The sequence below is a fragment of the Bactrocera dorsalis genome, chromosome 1 (assembly GCF_023373825.1).
Source record: "Bactrocera dorsalis isolate Fly_Bdor chromosome 1, ASM2337382v1, whole genome shotgun sequence".
NCBI lineage: Eukaryota > Metazoa > Arthropoda > Insecta > Diptera > Tephritidae > Bactrocera > Bactrocera dorsalis.
Genome location: NC_064303.1, coordinates 13,075,838 through 13,096,848, shown reverse-complemented (window position 1 = coordinate 13,096,848; position 21,011 = coordinate 13,075,838). Strand labels below are relative to the sequence as shown.

General features: G+C 34.0%; 4 protein-coding genes across 10 annotated transcripts in view; 3 read left to right on the top strand and 1 right to left on the bottom strand.

Moving 5' to 3' along the window:
- Positions 1 to 7,271, top strand: part of LOC115066707 (transcription factor HNF-4 homolog) — a 63,423-nt gene extending 56,152 nt beyond the window's left edge. For 3 of the 6 annotated variants that reach the window (XM_049446472.1, XM_049446473.1, XM_049446474.1), the window contains 5 exons: positions 3,721 to 4,054; positions 4,122 to 4,618; positions 4,681 to 4,818; positions 5,343 to 5,579; positions 5,658 to 7,271. In XM_049446472.1, coding sequence (XP_049302429.1) covers positions 3,721 to 4,054; positions 4,122 to 4,618; positions 4,681 to 4,818; positions 5,343 to 5,579; positions 5,658 to 6,463 — 2,012 coding nt within the window. In that variant the 3' untranslated portion in view covers positions 6,464 to 7,271. Of the gene's footprint in view, positions 1 to 3,720; positions 4,055 to 4,121; positions 4,619 to 4,680; positions 4,819 to 5,342 lie in introns of all 6 variants that reach the window. The other 3 variants (XM_049446469.1, XM_049446471.1, XM_049446470.1) reach the window with 1 other exon arrangement.
- Positions 7,272 to 9,858: 2,587 nt separating this feature from the next.
- LOC105233966 (peroxiredoxin-6) lies at positions 9,859 to 11,163 on the top strand. Of its 2 annotated transcripts, none has more exons than XM_011216147.4 (6): positions 9,859 to 9,996; positions 10,087 to 10,201; positions 10,257 to 10,432; positions 10,489 to 10,681; positions 10,742 to 10,814; positions 10,883 to 11,163. In XM_011216147.4, the coding sequence occupies exons 2-6, from the start codon at positions 10,098 to 10,100 to the stop codon at positions 11,009 to 11,011; spliced, it is 675 nt and encodes a 224-aa protein (XP_011214449.2). In that variant the 5' UTR covers positions 9,859 to 9,996; positions 10,087 to 10,097; the 3' UTR covers positions 11,012 to 11,163. The 2 variants fall into 2 exon arrangements, with proteins under 2 accessions (XP_011214449.2, XP_049302432.1); XM_049446475.1 differs by having other exon boundaries at positions 9,959 to 9,977.
- Positions 11,164 to 11,382: 219 nt separating this feature from the next.
- On the top strand, positions 11,383 to 20,996 carry LOC105233964 (congested-like trachea protein). The gene is made up of 6 exons (XM_011216145.4): positions 11,383 to 11,593; positions 11,668 to 11,805; positions 11,869 to 12,020; positions 12,092 to 12,524; positions 18,499 to 18,678; positions 20,594 to 20,996. Exons 3-6 carry the CDS (start codon positions 11,907 to 11,909, stop codon positions 20,779 to 20,781), a joined length of 915 nt encoding a protein of 304 aa, XP_011214447.2. The 5' UTR covers positions 11,383 to 11,593; positions 11,668 to 11,805; positions 11,869 to 11,906; the 3' UTR covers positions 20,782 to 20,996.
- On the bottom strand, positions 12,599 to 17,071 carry LOC105233963 (uncharacterized). The gene is made up of 4 exons (XM_049446468.1): positions 16,801 to 17,071; positions 15,340 to 15,904; positions 14,141 to 14,982; positions 12,599 to 14,031 (listed from the first exon to the last, which is right to left on the bottom strand). Exons 1-4 carry the CDS (start codon positions 16,840 to 16,842, stop codon positions 13,168 to 13,170), a joined length of 2,313 nt encoding a protein of 770 aa, XP_049302425.1. The 5' UTR covers positions 16,843 to 17,071; the 3' UTR covers positions 12,599 to 13,167.
- Positions 20,997 to 21,011: the final 15 nt, after the last annotated feature.

Here is a 21,011-nt window from a genome sequence, read left to right as displayed (position 1 = left end):
AAACCATTCTCGAATCTCCTTGAACATACACACAAAATTTCATCAAAATCGGCCCATCCGTTTAGGAGCAGTTCAAATGCAAACACACGGTCAGAAGATTTATATATATAAAGATTTGTTATCTATAATATTTAAACTTTCTCAAACAAAAAACACTCCATTTAAGTGCTTGCCGCCCTGTATTGTGCCAATAGAGAACATAAGTAAGGGGGCTTGCCAAAAAATAAGCCTTTGAATGTGTTTTTTCTTCTTGTTTTATATACTTTTCGCGTGTTTATTAATAAAATTTGGCTTTTGACGTAGAATAAATGCAACAACAAACAGTGGAGAAAACAAATTTTTGAGGCAAATGGTTGTGAGTGTGGGTGTGGGTGTGTGTGTGCCGAACGCATACATAACTTAAAGCGAATATTTGCGCATATGTATGCAGAAATATTATACATATATGTATATATTTACATATATATATACATATATATAATATGTATGTATGTATGCATGTTTGAACATATTTGTTTTGCATTTCACTCTTTCTCTTTTTCGGACAAGTGTATCCCTCTTCATAATCAAATGTACTTAATATACTATATGGCAGCCACTTGTACTGTAGATAGATAGGCCACAGAGATGTGTACCGAAAGCCAAGAGATATGAGCTAATAAATACGAGTAAATATAGAGCAAAACGAGTAGCGTATATTTTGCGTACAAATATAAAAGTTGACGAAATATTTATTATAATCAATATGTGAAATCTCTGTGCTGAAGCGGTCTTTGGCAAAAAGGGGGCGTGTAAATTGTGAAATTTTTATTTTCACGTGTTTTATTATTTTTTACAAACAGTTTGTTTCTAATATTTATTTGTTTTTCTATTTTTATTTATATTTTATGATATTTTCTTTTATTTTTTTTTATAATATTTTTTTTTTATTTTTTTTATAATATTTTTTTATTTATTTATTTTTCGATTTTATTTATACAATTTGTTTCCGATATTTATTTGTTTTCCTATTTATATTTATATTTATTTTTTTTATAATTTGTTACTTCTCTTTATTTAATTTTCCATTTTATTTTTTTATTTATTTATATCTTTATTTTTATCTTCTCTTTGTTTAATAGGCTTAAGCACTGACACTATTTAAATTATTTTCTATTTTTTTTATGAATTAACAAATTAATTAATATTATATTTTTTGTGAAATCTGGTCTTAAAATACATGTGTTTTATGACTAAAGCGCCTCACTTGATATGAGAGACATGTTTATAATGATGACTTGACAGTTTCTATAATTTGTTAGCACGGAATTTTTACAAACAAACAAGCGGTGTGAGTAAAGAGACAAGTTATGATTACAGTATATGTATATACATACTATTGTATATACATATATACATATATATTACAGAACTGCAAGTAATATTTAATAAAGCTGCATGGTCACAAACGTTTACATATGTATACATACACACAATTAACTGTGATTAAAAATATTAGTTTTGATGGAAAATCGTTGTACAATTATATACATCTATAACATTGTATTGTAATAATCAAACTACTTGTATTTTATTCTTCTTCTTCTTTAATATCATAAACACCGCTTTCATGGGTATAGCAAAGTTAACGATAGCGCGCCAGTTGTTTCTTCTTTTGGCGCCAATTCGAGATACCAATTGCAGGCAGTTCCTTCTCCACCTGATCTGGAGTGGAGTGAAGCTCTTCATCTTCCTCTGCTTCCCTGGAGTGTTTTCATCCATACGGAGACATGACCAAGCCAGCGTAGCCACTATCTCTTAATTCGTTGAACTATGTCAATGTCGTGGCATAACTCGTACAGCTCATCGTTCCATCGAATGCGATATTCGCCGTTGCCAATGCCCAAAGGACCATAAATCTTGCGCACAATTTTTCTATCGAAAATGACAGCTCAATATCGTGGTGAAAAATCCATTCATTTTCTGCCAACAAACCCGTCGTTTTGAATCGCTTTAGGTAGACGCCTCAAAACGGTCATATAGTACTCCTTACTGGCCATTTAATCCTGTGGCACGAATTCATGGTAAACCTCACCACGGTTATCAAAGAAAACGATGGGCATCACCGGACCAATTTTCACGTGATTTTTTCGGTTACGTCTTATTTTTGGAACGCCATTCGCAAGATTGCTGGACAGTTTCGACGACATTTCGTTCTGCAGGATGCTCAGTTGTGCTGTCAGGCATCCATTTTACCACTACTCGACGTCGTTTTTGCAAAAAATTCAGGTCAGGCTTTATACCCAAAATATTACAACATGTGTTGAGTCGATTCATGGATCTTCTGAAACATTCCCTTCTTCAAATTCCTCCTTGAAAAATTTGTCTACTGCTGATGGTTTTCTCTCCGCTTACATACCGATCAAGCCCATGATTGGTCGACGTTTCTGGAGAAGAGGCGCAGGCTGCTTTTTAACATATCGGTCGAAGCTAGTAGAAAAGGCAGTAGGGACCTTTTCTGTCAAACATGGTTTTAGACTAACATATTACTGCAGTATCTTTCAGGCAGAACTAGCTGCCATTAATACAGTAGATCTGTTGCTTCGAAGTGGAGTCGTCAGGGTAGTGAGCAATCAAGCTACTTAATTATCAGACTAGTTTGGATGATTGGTCATGCGAAATCCTCCTCACACTTAAATCGGAGTTGGTACAAGTTGGATCCCCGTTGTCCTTCTTCGTTTTAGCATTGAACTTATGGACCTAGCATGAGCATAGCATTCGTAGAAATTTTTACTGTACATGGTCCAATAGGTATACATGCTGTTATGATAAATATCTTATAGGATGAAAATTTTGTATGGAGGAAGATGATTTAGAAACATTAACTTTTCCATTACCCAGTTTTTGCAAGTAGTCTCAGAAACATCTCGACAGTCATACTTTTAGCGGGCCAGGAGAGATAGCCCTATAACCTAATCTAATTTAACCTGACATATAGTTTTGCAAAATAGGTTTGACAAGTTTCCTCCACCGCCTTGAAGGTAGTGCGAAGACTCTTGTCGAAGTACGGCAAGGCTTTTAATTATGTGCGCGAAAAATTTAGTACTTGACATCTGACCGGTACTAAGAAGCACTACTCCAAACGTTGCTATTTTGCGATACCTGGTCCTTTTGACGATTCAATAAAATAGAGCCTCCAAGAAATCTTAAGCTGTTTACGAAATTTCCAGTCTCACACAAATGCCTTCAAAGGTATGAGGCAGGCATTGTCTGAGATCACCTATCTTTCCGTTTTTGTATGACTTTTTAATAGTTTATAAAGAAGATGGTCCGAACTAATTCTTTTCCGAATGGATTATTATATTCTGTCTATATATTCCTCCGGTTTTTTTTTCATATTTGAACATATAACTGTTTAAGGAAGACCAAAGTATTATTCAGAGTATTGCCCAACTGAAGCCATAACATATTTCTCTCTTTCTGACAATTCTCTGATTCTCTTCAAAAGTACTGCTTTGGCTTGGCAGCCGAGAATGATTCAAGCTAATTTTTGATACCCTGTTCTGATATGAGCTGGATATTCCAGTCGCATTATGCTTCGACCGGAACAAATGGTAGTCAGGGAATAAAGATCTGAGCTATGAGTTTGTTTAGTTGAAATTATTATAAATTGTTTTATTAAAATAATTTCAGCTGAATTTTATATTAATTTTTTTTTTTTATTTTATTTTACATTTACAGATGCCGAGGGACATATGATGCATGGCATTGAGCCGGCGCTCTCGGCGCTTAGCAGCGCCTCCGCACACAGTCCAAGCGGCAGTCAGGCGCTGAGTCCAGCGCTCAGTCTCAGCGGTGGTAATAGCAATAGCAATGGCAATTTATCTACTAGTGGCAATAATACTATTAACAATAACAACAACTCATACGCGCAAAACAATAACTCACAATCGGCAACGGTTTGTGCTATATGTGGCGATCGCGCCACCGGCAAACATTACGGTGCTTCCAGTTGTGACGGCTGCAAAGGCTTCTTCCGACGCAGCGTGCGCAAGAATCATCAATATACCTGCAGGTAAGACCCAACACCAAAAGTCAAAGTAATTTATATTTTATGCAATATTTTGTCAACCATCACATAGATTTTCACGCAACTGCGTTGTGGACAAAGACAAACGCAATCAGTGTCGTTATTGTCGCTTACGTAAGTGCTTTAAGGCGGGCATGAAGAAGGAGGCAGTGCAAAATGAACGCGATCGTATTAGTTGTCGTCGCACCTCAAACGAAGATCCCGATCCCGGTAATGGCTTGTCCGTTATATCGCTGGTTAAGGCCGAGATTGAGAGTCGTCAATCGAAAGCGGGCGCTGCCATGGAGACCAATCCGAATGAAGATCTATCGAACAAACAATTCGCCAGCATCAACGATGTGTGTGAGTCAATGAAACAACAGCTGTTGACGCTGGTCGAGTGGGCCAAGCACATACCAGCCTTTAATGATCTGCAGCTGGACGATCAGGTGGCGTTACTACGCGCGCATGCTGGCGAACATCTGTTGTTGGGATTGTCGCGGCGCTCTATGCATCTGAAAGATGTGTTGCTGTTGGGCAACAATTGCGTTATCACGAAACATTGTCCAGGTAAGTAAAACAACAGCGTTTAACAGCAAGTAAAGTGTGAGTAAATTTTTTGTGTCGTGCAGATGCGCGTCTGTCGCCAAACTTGGATATTTCGCGCATTGGCGCTAGAATCATAGATGAGCTCGTTTTTGCACTGCGCGATGTGAATATTGACGATACCGAATTGGCATGCATCAAGGCGCTGGTGTTCTTCGATCCGAGTAAGTCGTAGCACATTTTGAAAATATTTTTAAGGGATTGAGTGTGGTCAAAGATGAAAAAATCACAATTTTAAGGGAGCACAGTTAGAAGACCGGTGAAAGCGAATTTTCCAGATTTTTTTCTGAGAAAACTTTTAAATTTATTGACCCAAAAATTGGTACACATATTGTGGTATTTTTTAACTGTATTTTAAGACATAGTTTAGTAAAAATATTTATTTGAGAAGCTGAACTCCGTGAGCTCTTCTCAAAAAAATACGTTTTGCGTTGACTATTATACTACTGAACTGCATACTCTGAAAATTAGAAAAAACAAACAGATTTCCTTGAAGAAATGTTAAATCTACATAGTAATTAATTGGAGGAATAAGCAAAATAAAGATTTTGGACAAAATGGCGGTTTAGTAAAAAAACAGTTAAGAATCTTTTTTTTTTTCAAAATTCTGACCACCCCTAATCCCTTAAAGCTTTGAAGCTTCGATTTCTATTTTCTATTTTTACTTAATTTCTTGCATATTTTCTAGACGCCAAAGATCTCAAGGAACCGCAACGCGTTAAGACGTTGCGCCATCAAATCCTAAACAATCTGGAAGATTATGTGTCGGATCGACAATATGAGTCACGCGGTCGTTTTGGCGAAATACTCTTAATACTGCCCGTACTGCAGTCCATCACTTGGCAGATGATCGAACAAATACAGTTTGCGAAAATTTTCGGTGTCGCCCACATTGACTCGCTGCTACAGGAAATGCTACTTGGCGGTATGTTTAGTGCACGCTACCACGTATCACACTATTTTTCCACCATACGTAATTATCTAATTTACTTCAACTTTGTAGGTGAACTGGCCGACAACTCACCACTCTCGCCGCCAAGCCTGACCAACTACAGTCCGACACGCAACATGGACGGCAGTCATGTGTCGTCAACACTGGACGTGCTCACCTCACCCACAACCGCTGATCATTTGAGCGCCTGCATGGATAGCAACAGTTTGGATGCACAAATGATGTCGCCACTACTGGAAAATATTGCCGCATCGCCACCACAATACAATCAGTTGCGCTCATACCAGACACAACAGCGCCCACAACAACAACAAGCGGTCAACAACAACACAGGTACACCACTACACACACGCGCCATGCATTCACCACACCTCAACGACACCGATACGAACAATGTCGACATGGTTAACGGCGCCGGCAACTCATGCATGGACGAGAATAGCATGTACAACACCAACAGCGTTATGCGTCCACTATCCACGAGCAGCGCACACAATTTGCCACATATGTCATCGCCGAATATGCAACAGCATCCACATGCCGCATCCTCACCAATGCAACATTCACCGCCGTTGCATCGCAATCATCCCTACCAAAGACCGGATCAGTTGAATGCCGCGCAACAACATAATAATGGCGCCGTTGCACAGCAGCTACGCAATCCGGCTGAGATGACGTTGAATGAATATAATAGCGGCAGCGCTGAGGAAATGCTGCGTCGCGCGCCAATCAAAATACGTGGACCCGACGCGCTGAGCAGCGGCGCTGGCGGTGCTTATATGATGGGTGGCGGTTTGCACGATGCCGAGAGCGCGTATCGCCTGACATTGAAACAGGAACCGGAAACAGGTTATTGAAATATGGTGGGGTTGCACGTAGAGTTACTATCTAAAAAGCTCTCTAGTTAGCGTTGCCAACTGCAAAGTCATATATTATATAACAATAAAAAAAGTTAGTAAATAAGTGCGCTTAGTTGGGGTAGTGCAACTATTTTATGAAATGTCAATAGAGACGTCTCAAGTTTGATGCCAAATTTGTTTTGCCGCCAATTTAACGGTACTTTAAGTCAGGTTACTTGAAGTCGCGTTCAACAGCGTCAACTAGCTACTTGTTGAGCGCTTAATTTAGCAATAAATATACTTTTTATGCTTAGTCAACGTGTTACATGGACTTCCATATACATATACACTGATGTAACAAACAAACCTACAACAACGTATACGTAACGTATATATTTTTGCAATTCGAAAAAAAACTAATAAATTTAAAATTTATATAATTCATATTATAATGGTAGAGTGTTTTTTCATGCAAATTTATATTGTATAAGCTTACAATAATTCTTGTTGCAATCTTTGTTGCCTTTAACAGTTAAGTAGTTAGGTTTTATGGAAATTTTGTTGTTATGAAAACTTGTTACACAAAAAAAATCATCATATACATTTACTTTAATAGGGGTTAAATAGGTAAAATTTGTATAATCACAGTGGAGTATTTGTTGGACTATTTTATTTGATTATTTTTTTCCTATAAATAGGTTAAGGTGAAAATTGAAATAAGCATTTACATGAAATATTTTTTACAATATTTGTACTGCAATGGATCAAATGTATCAATAATGTTTAAACGTAAAAGAAATAAATTAGTTTTACCGAAAAAAAAAAATTTAATAACAATGTGTTTCTTAATTACAATATTGCATAGCGAGGAAGTGAGTGATTAATAATGTACGATTTGCATGCAAACGGCACTGAATGCGCAAGAAAATGGCTAAAAACACATGTCGTATTTCCGTTGGAAGTTTTATAGCTAAATAATACGATTAATAATGCGCATATATACTGAAATGAGGTGATAACTAGATGGAAGTGCGCATTATGCAAAAAATTTCAATACTATAATACTTAGTATGAACGTAATCCGTATCTATCGGTGAAACGTGCCTTTAAATCCCGGATGGGGCAATAATTAAAATTGTAGCAACTTTTTTTTGCAAAAATGGGTCGTTCTACGAAAGAAAAAACTCAAAACTGCGAGTGTGTTATAACTGAGATGGAGCTGTAAACAAAATGCACATAAAATCAAAACTGCGTGTTTTTAATGAGAACAAGGAAAAAAGTTCGGTTACACTGAAGTTAGAATACCCTTCACAAATAAAAAAGTTTACATCCAAGAATTAAATTTCGAGCTGTCAGTTTGTATGACAATTATAGATTATAGTGATGATTTAATAAAGATGCATGCGAAATTTCGTTATTGTTGTTGTTGTTGTTGTTGCAATTAGAACCTAATCTCGTTAGGATGATAAGGATTAGCTAAGTTGTCATCAACGTCATTCAATGGTAAGCCCGTGAAATGGGGTCGAACCAAAGAGGTGGTTAGTGTTAAGCGAGGACTCATTGCACGCTGGACATACATATGTTTTATATGTCAGGGTCTATTCTGGATAAGTAAGAGTTTAACCTGCTACAATATCCAGAACGAAGTTTCTCAAGACAACATGAGCTCTTCGTTTGCATTGAGTGGTGGTTTGACTCCAAATACGCCATTCACTGAGAGGGAGTCGGGGAAGGTGTTAATGGCTTCACTGTGAATGGCGGTCAGTGCATGTCTGTAGTTTGTTGCGTCCGAAATCTGGTCGGTGTATTGTTTTATGTAGTCGACGTAGTTTACGAAGGACCTCTTAATGATTTCTGCGATAGCACCCCAGCAGAAACTGTTTGGAGAGGAGTTCATTCTCCTCCTTAACTGGGAGCATGTGGGCCTCACTATGCAGGTGTGCTGTCGTAGTCAGGAGTGCTGTATTCTGACATGTTTGTAGCTTCCTCGTCCGCGTTTCAATGTATCTAGACGACCATATTGGTGCAGCGTAGATAAGGACCGGCCGGCCGATTGTCTTGTATGTTGCCAACAACGTTTCTTTGTTTTTTCTCCTATGTGCTGTTGGCTAGCGACTTGAGGACTTTGTTGCGGCTCTATACTTTGGCAATAATCGCAGTCGTGTGAGGAGAAAAAGAGCACAGTCTATAGAAAATCACACCTAAAATCTTAGGTGAAAATATCTTGTCAAATATAAAAGTTTTCCATACAAGAACTAAATCTTGTTCAATCAGTTTATATGGCAGCTATATGATATATTGGTCCGATCTGAAAAATTGATTCAGATATTGTAGTATTGTTTTGTATAATACTTCTTCACTCTCTTTTTATCCAAGAGAAATTCGAATTACTGCCACTGCCGTATTTTTTTAATATTTCTACATTAAATTCTTTCTTAACATTCTTCAAATATCATACTTTAATGTACCATTGGTTTTAATAAAAAGATTTTGACTGTATCGTCACAAAAATTTTACAGAAATAAATTAACCCCACTTACCCTTAATCAATTCGATTTCCGGTATATTATTTGTATCAGTTAATATATATACAGTTAATGTAATACATACATATATGTATATATGAGTCTCTTGCTACATTTTTCTAATTAATAAATTGAATATATTGTTAAATAAACGTTTAACATGCGTGAAATTTACATACAAAATTGTAATTTACATATGTATGTTTGTATTAGCGTTTTTGTACAAAACCAACTTACCTTATGACTACTGTTTTGCATTTCTTTATTTCTTTTTCTCCAATAACACGTCCAATATCCGTATAAGCATGCACATACATGTAAATGCATGCAGAAGTATGTACATATATAGTAAGTAATATCCAAGTCTTTTTCTTGCACATTTTTTAGTCTCTCAAATACACATTATTACGTTTATCACATTTCCGACACTCTAAAAATTTAAAATAAAATGTCGGACACGCTTCACTTCAGCCACCAGAAATTAAAATTGAACGAATATCCGTTTCCTACACTTCACTTACAATTATTTCAGCACTAAACACCAAATATATCATTTGCTGCACACAACACATTTAATATTTCACGAAATAACCGAAAACTTTTCTTTTATTATTAATTTTAAACAAATTTCACAAGCTAGACGATTTGCAAACTTTCAAAACACGAATTTTGTCAAATTTACCGCTCGTCAAGCAAAGGTTGCCACCACGATAAGAGGATATGTGTACTATAAAATTACCACCTTGGAACAAAATATTTTTCTATTGATCAAATTTGGTAAATTTTTAATTTATATTTGACATCATTTTTATATACAAAATTTTAGACAAGAATTAAATATATATTCTGTATTATGTACATGAAAGTTTCGTAAAATGTAAAACTGCACGGCACTATGGTAGCACAGCGTAACCTTCATTCCACTCGTTCCACAACCAAAAAGCAATAGTTTTATTTGTTGCCGGCCGGCAACTAGTTGAATTTCACAAATTAATCCTATTTACGGCGTAATTTAAATCCATTAGAGTAAATAATTAAGCAATTAAGTGCTATCTTATGCATGCAATATTAACAAAAATTGTGAATATAAATTATAAAACGACTCTGTATTTGTAGGTTGTTACAAAATGACGACTACCAACAAAGCGTTAAATATCGGTGATGAATTCCCAAGTTTTCATGCTGAAACAACTGAGGGTCCCATTGACTTTCATGAATGGATTGGCAATTCGTGAGTTAACTGCATATTAAATAAATGCAAAGGATAACGTAAATTTCATTTTCAGCTGGGCCATTTTGTTTTCGCATCCAGCCGACTATACGCCAGTGTGCACAACGGAATTGGCACGTGTCGCTAAACTCCTGCCGGAATTTGTTAAACGAAATGTAAAGCCAATTGCTTTATCTGTTGATACAGTTGAGTCGCATAAAGGATGGATAGAGGATATTAAAAGCTACGGCGGTAAGTTTTTTGAATAATATAACTTGATTATATTTATACTAAATTTTGTTTCATAGCACTAAACTCCTTTGACTATCCAATTATTGCTGATAACAAGCGTGAATTGGCTGTGAAATTAAATATGCTAGATAAGGATGAGTTAAACAAAGATGGCATACCACTAACCTGTCGTGCAGTATTCGTTATTGATGATAAAAAGAAGCTGCGTCTTTCAATTCTTTATCCAGCCACAACTGGCAGAAATTTTGAGTGAGTAACTTTTTGTATTTCCAAAAAAAAAAAAAATTAATACTCCAAATTTATTCATAGTGAAATACTTCGTGTAATCGACTCTCTTCAACTCACACAAAATAAATCAGTGGCTACGCCAGCTGATTGGAAGGTATAGCTTATCCATAGTACATGAATATTTTTGGGTTTTTATTCAACACATTTTTTTTAATAATTTAGCAAGGAGATGCGTGCATGGTTTTGCCCACGGTTAAACAAGATGACGTTCCGAAACTATTTCCAGCTGGCGTTAAAGTGGTTGCAGTGCCATCAGGAAAGACTTATTTGCGTAAAACGCCACAACCATAGATTTTAATAATCCAGTGATAAAGCAAATATTGAAAATTGCTATTTTACGTTCCTTTAAAAATCTATTCGAAAATTACATTGATTTTGTTATGAATTCCTAGTTTTCTAATAATTGCAATCTCTTTTTATGTTTTGATTGGAAACCGCACTTTTGATTATTTGTCGTAGACTTAATAAAATTATATTAAATTATATATGCGTTGCAACAATAATTAATTTTATTTGTAAGATGCGCAAACCGAAAAATTTTTTTATCAACTTTTAAATAATAAAATCAACCGAACAAAAAAAATATTGTGCAATATTTTTAAACGGTCGATTATAGCCTTCTGACTTATCGATAATATTTTGTGCTTTTTATTTGACGTTTGAAATTTGCTACCCTGGCGGTATTTGTTGCACTAGTGAATTTAATTCAATAACATTGAACAATTGGTCAAATTCCACAGCATCATACCAGCAGCAACAGGTTTCCGTATCACACGTCTGCACAAAAGTGAAAGTGCACAAGGAAACTGCTTGCTTAATAGTTTACGCTAGCAAGAACTCTTCCTCAAAGGATCGACAACAAAAGACGCTTAGGTAAGCAGCTCCAACTCAGCCAACAATATAATCAGCTGTATTCGTATAAACAATAATGCAAATATTTGTTGCAGGGCTATCACGAGCATTAACAAAGAAATAAATTGAGTTCCTAGGTTATGCGTATCCACTGACCATTTGCGAGCATACTGCCAAGTACAAAGTTCAATTGTGCACCGTCTAATTGATAGAATACGCATCACATATTTCTGGTATGTCTTCATGATTAAAAAGTGACAATTTGTTTTTATTTATTTATTTTTTATTTGATAAAGACTTCAAAACCAAAACACATACATACAAAACAAACAAAATGTCAGAGGCACCAGCACAAGAGCGTAAAGCAAATCCCTTCAAAGCTTTTCTTAGTGGCGGCTTCGGTGGCATATGCAATGTTTTATCTGGTCACCCGCTGGACACCATTAAGGTTAGTAATAAATATTATAAAACCATAAATTATCACTCATTTGTGTGCTACTTTTTTGTTTTATGCGTTAGGTGCGTCTGCAAACAATGCCACGACCAGCACCTGGTCAGGCACCATTATATACGGGCACCTTTGATTGTGCTGCCAAAACCATTAAGAATGAAGGTGTCCGTGGACTGTACAAAGGCATGTCTGCACCACTTACCGGTGTAGCGCCAATTTTTGCATTGTGCTTTGCTGGTTACGCATTAGGCAAACGCGTACAACAAACTGGTGAGAACACCAAATTAACATACTCGCAAATTGCTATTGCGGGCTCGTTTTCTGGTTTGATGTCAACGATAATAACAGCGCCTGGTGAGCGTATCAAGTGTTTACTCCAAGTGCAACAGGCCTCTGGTGGTGAGCGTAAATACAAGGGTATGATGGATACCGCAGTGCAACTCTACAAGGAGGGCGGTATACGTAGTGTTTATAAGGGCAGTTGTGCGACGCTTTTGCGAGGTGAGTCCCTTGTTAGATATATATTTAGTGCTGTGTTTGAATGAAATATTATATGGTTATGGAAAAGAAATTCTTTATTTTATTTGTTTTAAATATTTTTTATTTTGAAAATAATGACAATAATTTTAGGAAGTTGTATGAGCATGTGTGTGTTTATGTGTAAATTGTTAACTAAAGTGCTAATCTTTAATATATTTTTGTGTGATTAGAGTGTTTAAATTGTAGAAAATGTGTTGCTTCATTCAATTGTGCATTTTTGTGTTCAAGATTCGTATTTAATCTGGTCTTTAGTGTCTTTTAAATAAAATATGAAATTTTTGGTTACAACTATTGATTCAGTGCGCCTATATGAGTTTATTCGAAATTTATTTAGACGCCACAAATTTGTATAAATATAAATCTTAAAATGGTGTTTTGATGTGTGTGTGTGCTTAAGCTAATGCATATAACAAACTAATAATATGATAATCTAACAATTAGTTTTTTTGGTTGTTTATCTAACTTAAGACAACCAAAGTTCGCTTCTTATCTATCAGGTTTTTGTTGACCAAAACTTTAGCGCTTCTAAATTCAAATGATGTCATTGTACGCGTACAACAAATACTATTTTTTATACATACGTATGTATATATTATTCTATATATTATATATCATTTGAAATATTATTATTATCTTCTTCTTCTGCAACATGTTCCACACGTTTGGCGCGTTCTTGTTGCATTGCATATGTCAATGTATTCCGCTGTGTGAATGCAGTAACGGTTTTTGGCATTTTTCGCTGCTCATCTGTCACTCTGACCGCATGCACTTGTGTTTGGTTTTTATTTTGCATTAATTTCAATTTGCTCTGCTCAATTTTACGCCAATGTGGCATAGGCTGTTTACCAGCTGGTCGTGGCAATATGCTATTATGTTGTGGCATATGTGTGTGTTGTTGCTTTTTAGTTAGCACCACACGTCCAGGAGCACAATTCAATTGTTTGTGTATTACATAGAAAACGCTACGTTCGTTGTGATTGCTACAACGTGGCGCATAGCGATTCTCATAGACGTAACTATCCACACGTCGGCATGAAATTTGCTTACCCGTCGTATAATCTGTGATGCAACGTTTCGTTCGTGGACCACGCACTTGATTGGTTATCTTGGGACGCCAATTGTACATCTCACAACTACATTCCCATGGATTTTCGTTAAGTCGTGCTAAACGCAATTTCGGACGCAGAAAGAATGTGTGTGGCAGTGTACGCAAACGATTGCCTTGCAAGTATATTTCCTCCAAATGAGGTTGATCATCGAGTAGGCCAGGTGGAAAGTAGGAGATGTTATTATAGGACAAATCTAGCACTTCCAGCGCACGACAATCGATGAAAGCGTCCATTGACAGCTCTTGTATGCCACAATGACTCAATTCAAGTTCGCGTAGCTTGTGTAGACTTGCGAAGGCGTCGAACTCAATGCTACGTATGTTGCCATGCAACGTCAGCTTCTCCAGCGCTGTCAAGCCCTATAAATTGGAATGTGTTTTGTGAAATGTAAATGACTAAATTTTATTGTGGCCGCGCATTAGAGACAATCGATAATTGTATAAATTTAATATATTGTTTAACACTTACCTTAAACATATTTTGTCCCAAATTCCCGACTGACACATTTCCAATATGCAACTCCTGCAGTTCAACTAACGATTCGAAAGGTTGATTGTTTTTCAAGCGCAATGCCATTACTTGCGAATCAAAATGCATCGAAAGTGTTGAATTCATAACCCAAAAACTAGCTGGCAATATATTTCTTATGGGATTGCTGCGAAAATCAACGCGTACCAATTTCGGGAAGGGTGGAAAACTACGCTCACTTAATTTATCCAAACGATTGTAGCTCAAATCCAACACTTCCAACTCCAACAGACCGGCTAAAGCGCGATAATGCAAGTCGTGTATTAAATTATGCGCCAACGATAGCGTTTGTATGTGCAGAGCGCCATAGAAGGAGAATGGTGGCACCTCCGTAATACCGTTACGTTCCAACGATAAATGATCCAAAGCGGTCAGACCGTCAAACATCTCCCAACGCAATTCGTTCAACTGACAACCGTGTATGCGCAACACTTCCAAATGCTCCCAACCGTAGAATGTGGGCATGCGCGCTTTTAACAATTCCTGTTTGTAAATATCATACGGCACAATATTGTCGTCGTAATCGTCGAGTGGCGCAAAAGCCAAAGCATCCAAATCGTCATACGACTCACTACGCGGCTTGTAATCATAACTATCTTTGGGGTGAACGGAATTCTTGGGACGTTTGTAATCTTCACTGCCCAACAGTGTGACCGATTCGAAATTGGCATATTGTAGAAAACTCAGCGGTTGATCGAAGAGTACGCGCAATGAGCGATTGAGGCCACCGCGTACTTCCAAGGTGGTAAGTTGATTGAGTGGCTTCAGCGTGCTCAGATTGACTGTTTGTGGGAAGTAGAGAAAAAAAAGAAGTCAAATAAAAAATGAGCAAAATACAGTTATAATTGATATGCGCGCACATACACATACGTTATGTGTGTGAAAGCGCGTAAACAATTGCTTATCTAACTTCAGAGCATTTTACAAAGCGCCGCGCAGTCTTATCGCACAGCGCAGCTATCCTTCATAGCATGCTTACAAACAATTAATGCTTAAGTTTTACGTTTCTCGGAGTGTTTTGATTTTTTTTTTGTAATTTTATGAATATTTTTTTTTATTACATTTGATTTTTTTTATTAATTTTAATTTTTTTTTATTAATTTTAATATATTTTTTGGAAGTAATTTTTAAATACTCACTGCTTTTATTTCTACCACTGCTTGTGTAAAGCAATATCAACGCATGCAAATCATGTGGCAACTTCTGTATCAAGTCCTCCACGTCGCTCTCCTCTTGCAGTATACAAGTAGCCTGTTTCATATAAGGATTTGTCGTGTACGCATCATCATTAGCGTCGTCATCAAAGTTATCATATGTGGCCTCGTTGCTGTTGCTGCTCGCACGCTCGTTCGACCAAATATCGTCCACTGGCTGCGCACCTGGTCGTTGCGCTTGCATGTGCTGTATCCAACGTGATATGGGCAGCTCGGCAAAAGGCGCATACTGACAGACACAACCGGTCGGACATTGTAGCGTGTCTATGGCCAATTGTTGCGTGTGCTCATGTGGCAACTCTAATGGGGGCACTTCCGTTCGCTGCAATCGTTGTATCCGGTGTGTTGTAGTCACTTCATTGTGTGCACGTTCAACCGCGTGTGGTCCCAACTTCTTATGCTGTTGCCGTATCTGCTGATATTTTAGAAATTTCGTATGCTGTTTGGTATGTGGTTTGGCGTTGATGCGCGCAGCGTTGACATTGAGTTGCTGTGGTGGTGTAGGGTTGGCAGACGGTGTCATGAATTTGCGTGAAAAATAGTTAAATTTATTTTTTTTACTTTTTGTTTTTGTAAAACATAGCTTTATTTAATAATTGTGGAAAACTATTGCTAAAATATGTACTAAACTAAGTGTATTTAATGGAAAAATGTAATTTTTTGTCTGCTTTTCGTTTTAGGACTCAAATCCTTATATGAAAACCTTTTTTATTTGACAAAATATCTTCAAGAAATTTGGCACAGATTATTGTACACGGCAATGCTACATTTTTCGAACAAATTTTTCAGATCGCACCACTATAGCATATAGCTGCCATACAAACTGAACAATCAAACTCATGTCCTTGTATGGAAATTTTTTTTATTTGACAAGATATCTTCACGAAATGTGGCATAGATGATTATCCAAGGCAGCGCTACAATCTTCGAGTATATTGTTCAGATCGAACCACTATATCATATAGCTGCCATACAAACTGAACAATCAAACTCATGTCCTTGTATGAAAAACTTTTTTATTTGACAAGATATCCTCATGAAATTTGACACAGATTATTATATAAGGCAATGCTACAATATCCGAATAAATTGTTCAGATCGCACCACTATACCATATAGCTGCCATACAAACTGAACGATCAAACTGAAGTCCTTGTATGGAAAATTTCTTATTTGGCAAGATATCCTCACGAAATTTGGCACAGATTATTATCCAAGACAGCGCTAAAATCTTTGAACATCTTGTTCAGATCGCAGCACTATAGCATATAGCTGCCATATAAACTTTTCAATCAAAAACACGGTAAAGATCTTCTGTACATTTTTATGTTATCAGTAGTGCACATGTGAAGGGTATTATATTTTTTTTACTTGTTTTTTACTCACAATCAACAACACCAACACTAGCAACACGTTAATCCATTGCATTTTTAAAGCGTTAAGTTCTCACGTGTTTCGTTGCTACCGCGTAATGTCGTATATAAGTATTTTTAGACACAATTTTTTTTCTTTTGACACGTCACGCTTCTTTTATATAAAATAACATCAGTAACTATCTGCTGCACAGCGCAATTTCATACTTCTCACTGTTCGCTGCAGGCTTGCTGCCCAAAATAAACCGTTACCCACTGGGCTTGAACGTCGTTGTGCTACTACCGAGAACTCTATAATTAATGTAAAGTTATTTCAAAAAAACAATTTAGTTGTGTTCTTAAGATAAGCGGAAAAAATCATATTGCACAAACAAACACATTGGCAGCGTGGATAAGGAGGAAATACAACATCCTTTGTGACTTATCGCGCCTACACGACTTCAATTCACGCTGTTTTCATTCAGTGCGCTCTTTAATAAGATTTTGTTGGACATACTATGTATGTATTTCATATATGTATGTATAGAGTGCTTTTGCGTTATACATATATGTTATATATGTATATATAGAAACTTATTTAAACAAATTACTATTTTAATTCTTTAAACCCATGTAATTATACATGTACACACTAAATTACAATGTGTTTGGTTCTTAAAAAGTTTAATTTGCCCCAAATTTCGTGAAATAAAACATTTTTTCGTAAAAGTTGAAGAAAAAAATCCAAATACTTGATTTTTTGAGTTTTTTACTTGAATTTTGAGGTTATGTGAAAAATTGTTAACACTCAAATTGTAGATCTTTCCATTACCTGTAATTTTTTCTCTCAACATTTTTTCATAGGACTCGTAGTTTTGCCGGAAATCGAGTTAAAATTCCAAAAACTTGGTTATTTCAGATGAGTTTCGAGGTTATGTGATAAAGTTGTTATACTCAAGTTGTCGATGTTTTTATTACCTGCAACTTTTTCTCTTAACTTTTCCCATAGGACTCGTAGTTTTGCCGGAAATCGAGTTAAAGTTTCAAAAACTTAGTTATTTGATTTTTTCACATGAATTTTGAGGTTATGTGAAGAAGGTGTTAACACTCAAGTTGTAGATTTTTTCATTACCCACAATTTTTTCTTAACTTTTTTGTAGTTTAGATTTGTAGTTTTCTCAGAAAATTTAACCCTTAAAAATTCAACCAGCCTCCTACTCTTCCCAACCTCAGATTCCCGTAAATGATTTTTCTTTTCATTTTTGTAGTTGTATCTTTCTTTTTCTTTTTTTTTTTGTGTTTTATGCAACTAAAATTTTTCTTGTTTTCAAAAATTATCGAGCCTGGTCTGGTCATGGACTTCTTTGAATCAGATTTTCTCCTGGCTATGTATAATGTGGATCGTGCTATTATAAGATTTCGTCGCTTCAAATTTATTTGTAAATACAAATGTATGTGCATGAATTATGTTTTTAATTTTTTTATTTTTTTATTTTTTTTTAATTACTAACAATTTTTCATTCATTAGTGTGAAAGTGCATAATAATCCAAAAAAATTTGTCTGCAAATTCATTAGTACTGTGTGTTGGCTTATTTCCATCTCATCATAAGCATGTATGTATGCAAGCGTGTTTTAAATGTGTCGCACATTGTTACATATGAGCAAAAAAAAATTAAAAACGAAGAAATAATTACAAAAACATATCTTTGTTGTGTATGTGGCCTTTTTTAGATTTGCCCGCAAACGCCTTTTATTTTCTCGCTTACGAGTATATCCAAGATAAGGCCAAAGAGCAGACTGGCAGCGAGAAGATCAGCGTTACTTCGACGATTTTCGCCGGTGGTGCCGCTGGCATAGCATATTGGTTGGTCGGTATGCCCGCCGATGTGTTGAAGAGTAGATTGCAAACAGGTATGTGCAGCATTAATATTAATGAAATTATATTTAATAAAAAAAAATTATTTAATTTGATTTTATTTTGTTTTTCGAAATTGTTTTTTTAAGAATATTTTAATTAAGTATAATTAACTTTAAAAAATAATAATAATTTAATTTAATTTAATTTTTTTAATATTTTTTTTTTTATAAAAATATATTTTAATTAAATTTAATTAATTAAAAAAATAATAATTTAAATTAATTTAATTTTATGAAAAGTTTTTTTCTAAAAGAATACAAGTGTTTTAATTAAATTTTATTAATTATTTGAAATCATTAATTAAATATTTATTGATTAAAATTGCATTTAATCAGCAATTCAATTGTTTAAAAAAAATCTTTGCGTTATTTATTATTAATTAATTGTGCATTTTGACATATTGATTAATCAAACATTATTTATAAAAGCTTTAAGTATTACTTAATTAGGTAGTAATTATACTTATTTTTAAATAATTAATTAAAATAATTAAAAAATAATTAATAGTAATTAAGCGATTTCAACCTTTTATCACTTTTAATTTCAACGTTTAATGGTTAAGGAAGTGTAATTATTAAAAAAATTATATTTTACTTAATCAAATTATTTAAAATAATTAATTAATTTTTTAAATTAAATATTTAAATTATTTATTACTATTTAATTTTATTCTTAATTCAATACATATTGATTAATCCATCATTTATTGTTTAATGACAACTTAATTAGAAATAATTAATTATTAATATTTTAAATAATTAAAACATTCTTTACGTTATTTATTGGTACTTAATTATGCATTTAATACAATATTTAAATCAACGTTAAAAAAATTAAATTTAATTAATCATAAATCAAATTATGATGAAGAAATAGAATTATTAATTTAATTATAAATAATTAATTGAAATATAATTAATAGTAATTAAGGAATTTTCAAATTTTAGTAAGAAGTATTGTTCTTAAAAAATATATATTTTACTTACCAAATTATTTAAAATAATTAATTGATTTTTTAAATTAAATATTTAAGTAATTTATTACTAATTAATTATGCACTTAATTAAATACACCTTGATTAATCAATCATTTATTGATTTATAACAGATTATTAGAAATAATTAATTAAAATAACTTCAATTTTATTATTTTTAATTAACTAATTTTATAATATTTAATTGAAAAATAAATATAATTATTTAGTAATTTTATTTAATCTTTTAAAAAATTATGCTACATTTTATTTTAATTTTTTTATTTTATTTTATTTAAATTAAATTTCAATTAATTAATTTAATTTTAATTAATTAATTTAATTTTTTATTAAGAAATTTCAAATTAATTTAGTATTTAATTGATTTAAAAATCACTTTTAGATAATTAAGTATTTAATTTTGGTATTTGGTATTTTAATTTGTTAATTTTTTTAACAGGATTCACTTTCAATTAGCGTAAATACTTCAATAAAAATTTCCTGTAATTTAACTGAATAAAAATATGTAATTAAGTACAAAGTAGTGAACTTTTTTATATTTCTTTATTATTATTTTTTGTATTTAATATCATTGTTTTAATTTTGAAAATTAATTAAATACTTAATTAAATACTAATTTCATATTCAATAACTTTAACTAACTTTTTATTTATTATAATTGAATATAATTAAGTAATTATGCACAATTGATTATTATTTAATATTTTAGTCGAATGTATTTTCTTTAAAAGAAATTACTTAAACAATTATTTCATTTTAATGTTTTAATTATGAAATATTATTTTGGTTTAATTTTTCATTACCTTTTCAATTATATTTTTCTATGCCCTCCTTCTCTTTAAATTTTTAATAATATTATATTTTCATATTTTTACATTTTCATAACCTTATAAATTTTCATTTTCCATCCGCAGCGCCCGCCGGCACATATCCAAAAGGTGTACGCAGCGTTTTCAAGGATCTCATGCGTCGCGATGGTCCCTTGGCTCTATACCGTGGCGTTACACCGATCATGTTGCGTGCCTTCCCCGCAAATGCTGCCTGCTTCTTTGGCATTGAATTGGCCAATGATGCTTTCGATGCCATCGCCGCATTGTTCTAACTCAAAACTTTGCCTATAAGACTAAAGAAGTTTTTATAACACTAAATTTAAATAGTGCACTTATATTTGAAAAAAGTTGCAATAGATTTTATTAACAAGAAAGTATATTTTCTTAATAAATATTATTTTCACATTGTTGTTGTAGAAATATATAGATTAGGCTTTTATAATGCATAGAAGAATATGAAAATATACACAAATATTGGAAGAAACGATTTCGTGTATTATTT

Excerpts from the sequence above, each read along its gene's own strand:
- LOC105233966 (XM_011216147.4), top strand. The coding sequence starts at position 10,098 with ATGACGACTACCAACAAAGCGTTAAATATCGGTGATGAATTCCCAAGT. Across the intron at positions 10,682-10,741 it reads ACAACTGGCAGAAATTTTGA|TGAAATACTTCGTGTAATCG; the intron begins GTGAGTAACTTT and ends ATTTATTCATAG. Across the intron at positions 10,815-10,882 it reads CTACGCCAGCTGATTGGAAG|CAAGGAGATGCGTGCATGGT; the intron begins GTATAGCTTATC and ends TTAATAATTTAG.
- LOC105233964 (XM_011216145.4), top strand. The coding sequence starts at position 11,907 with ATGTCAGAGGCACCAGCACAAGAGCGTAAAGCAAATCCCTTCAAAGCT. Across the intron at positions 12,525-18,498 it reads TTGTGCGACGCTTTTGCGAG|ATTTGCCCGCAAACGCCTTT; the intron begins GTGAGTCCCTTG and ends GGCCTTTTTTAG. Across the intron at positions 18,679-20,593 it reads GAAGAGTAGATTGCAAACAG|CGCCCGCCGGCACATATCCA; the intron begins GTATGTGCAGCA and ends TTCCATCCGCAG.
- LOC105233963 (XM_049446468.1), bottom strand. The coding sequence starts at position 16,842 with ATGCAATGGATTAACGTGTTGCTAGTGTTGGTGTTGTTGATT. Across the intron at positions 15,905-16,800 it reads TAGTGTTGGTGTTGTTGATT|CAACTCAATGTCAACGCTGC; the intron begins GTGAGTAAAAAA and ends ACACCACCACAG. Across the intron at positions 14,983-15,339 it reads CAGTGGTAGAAATAAAAGCA|TCAATCTGAGCACGCTGAAG; the intron begins GTGAGTATTTAA and ends TCCCACAAACAG.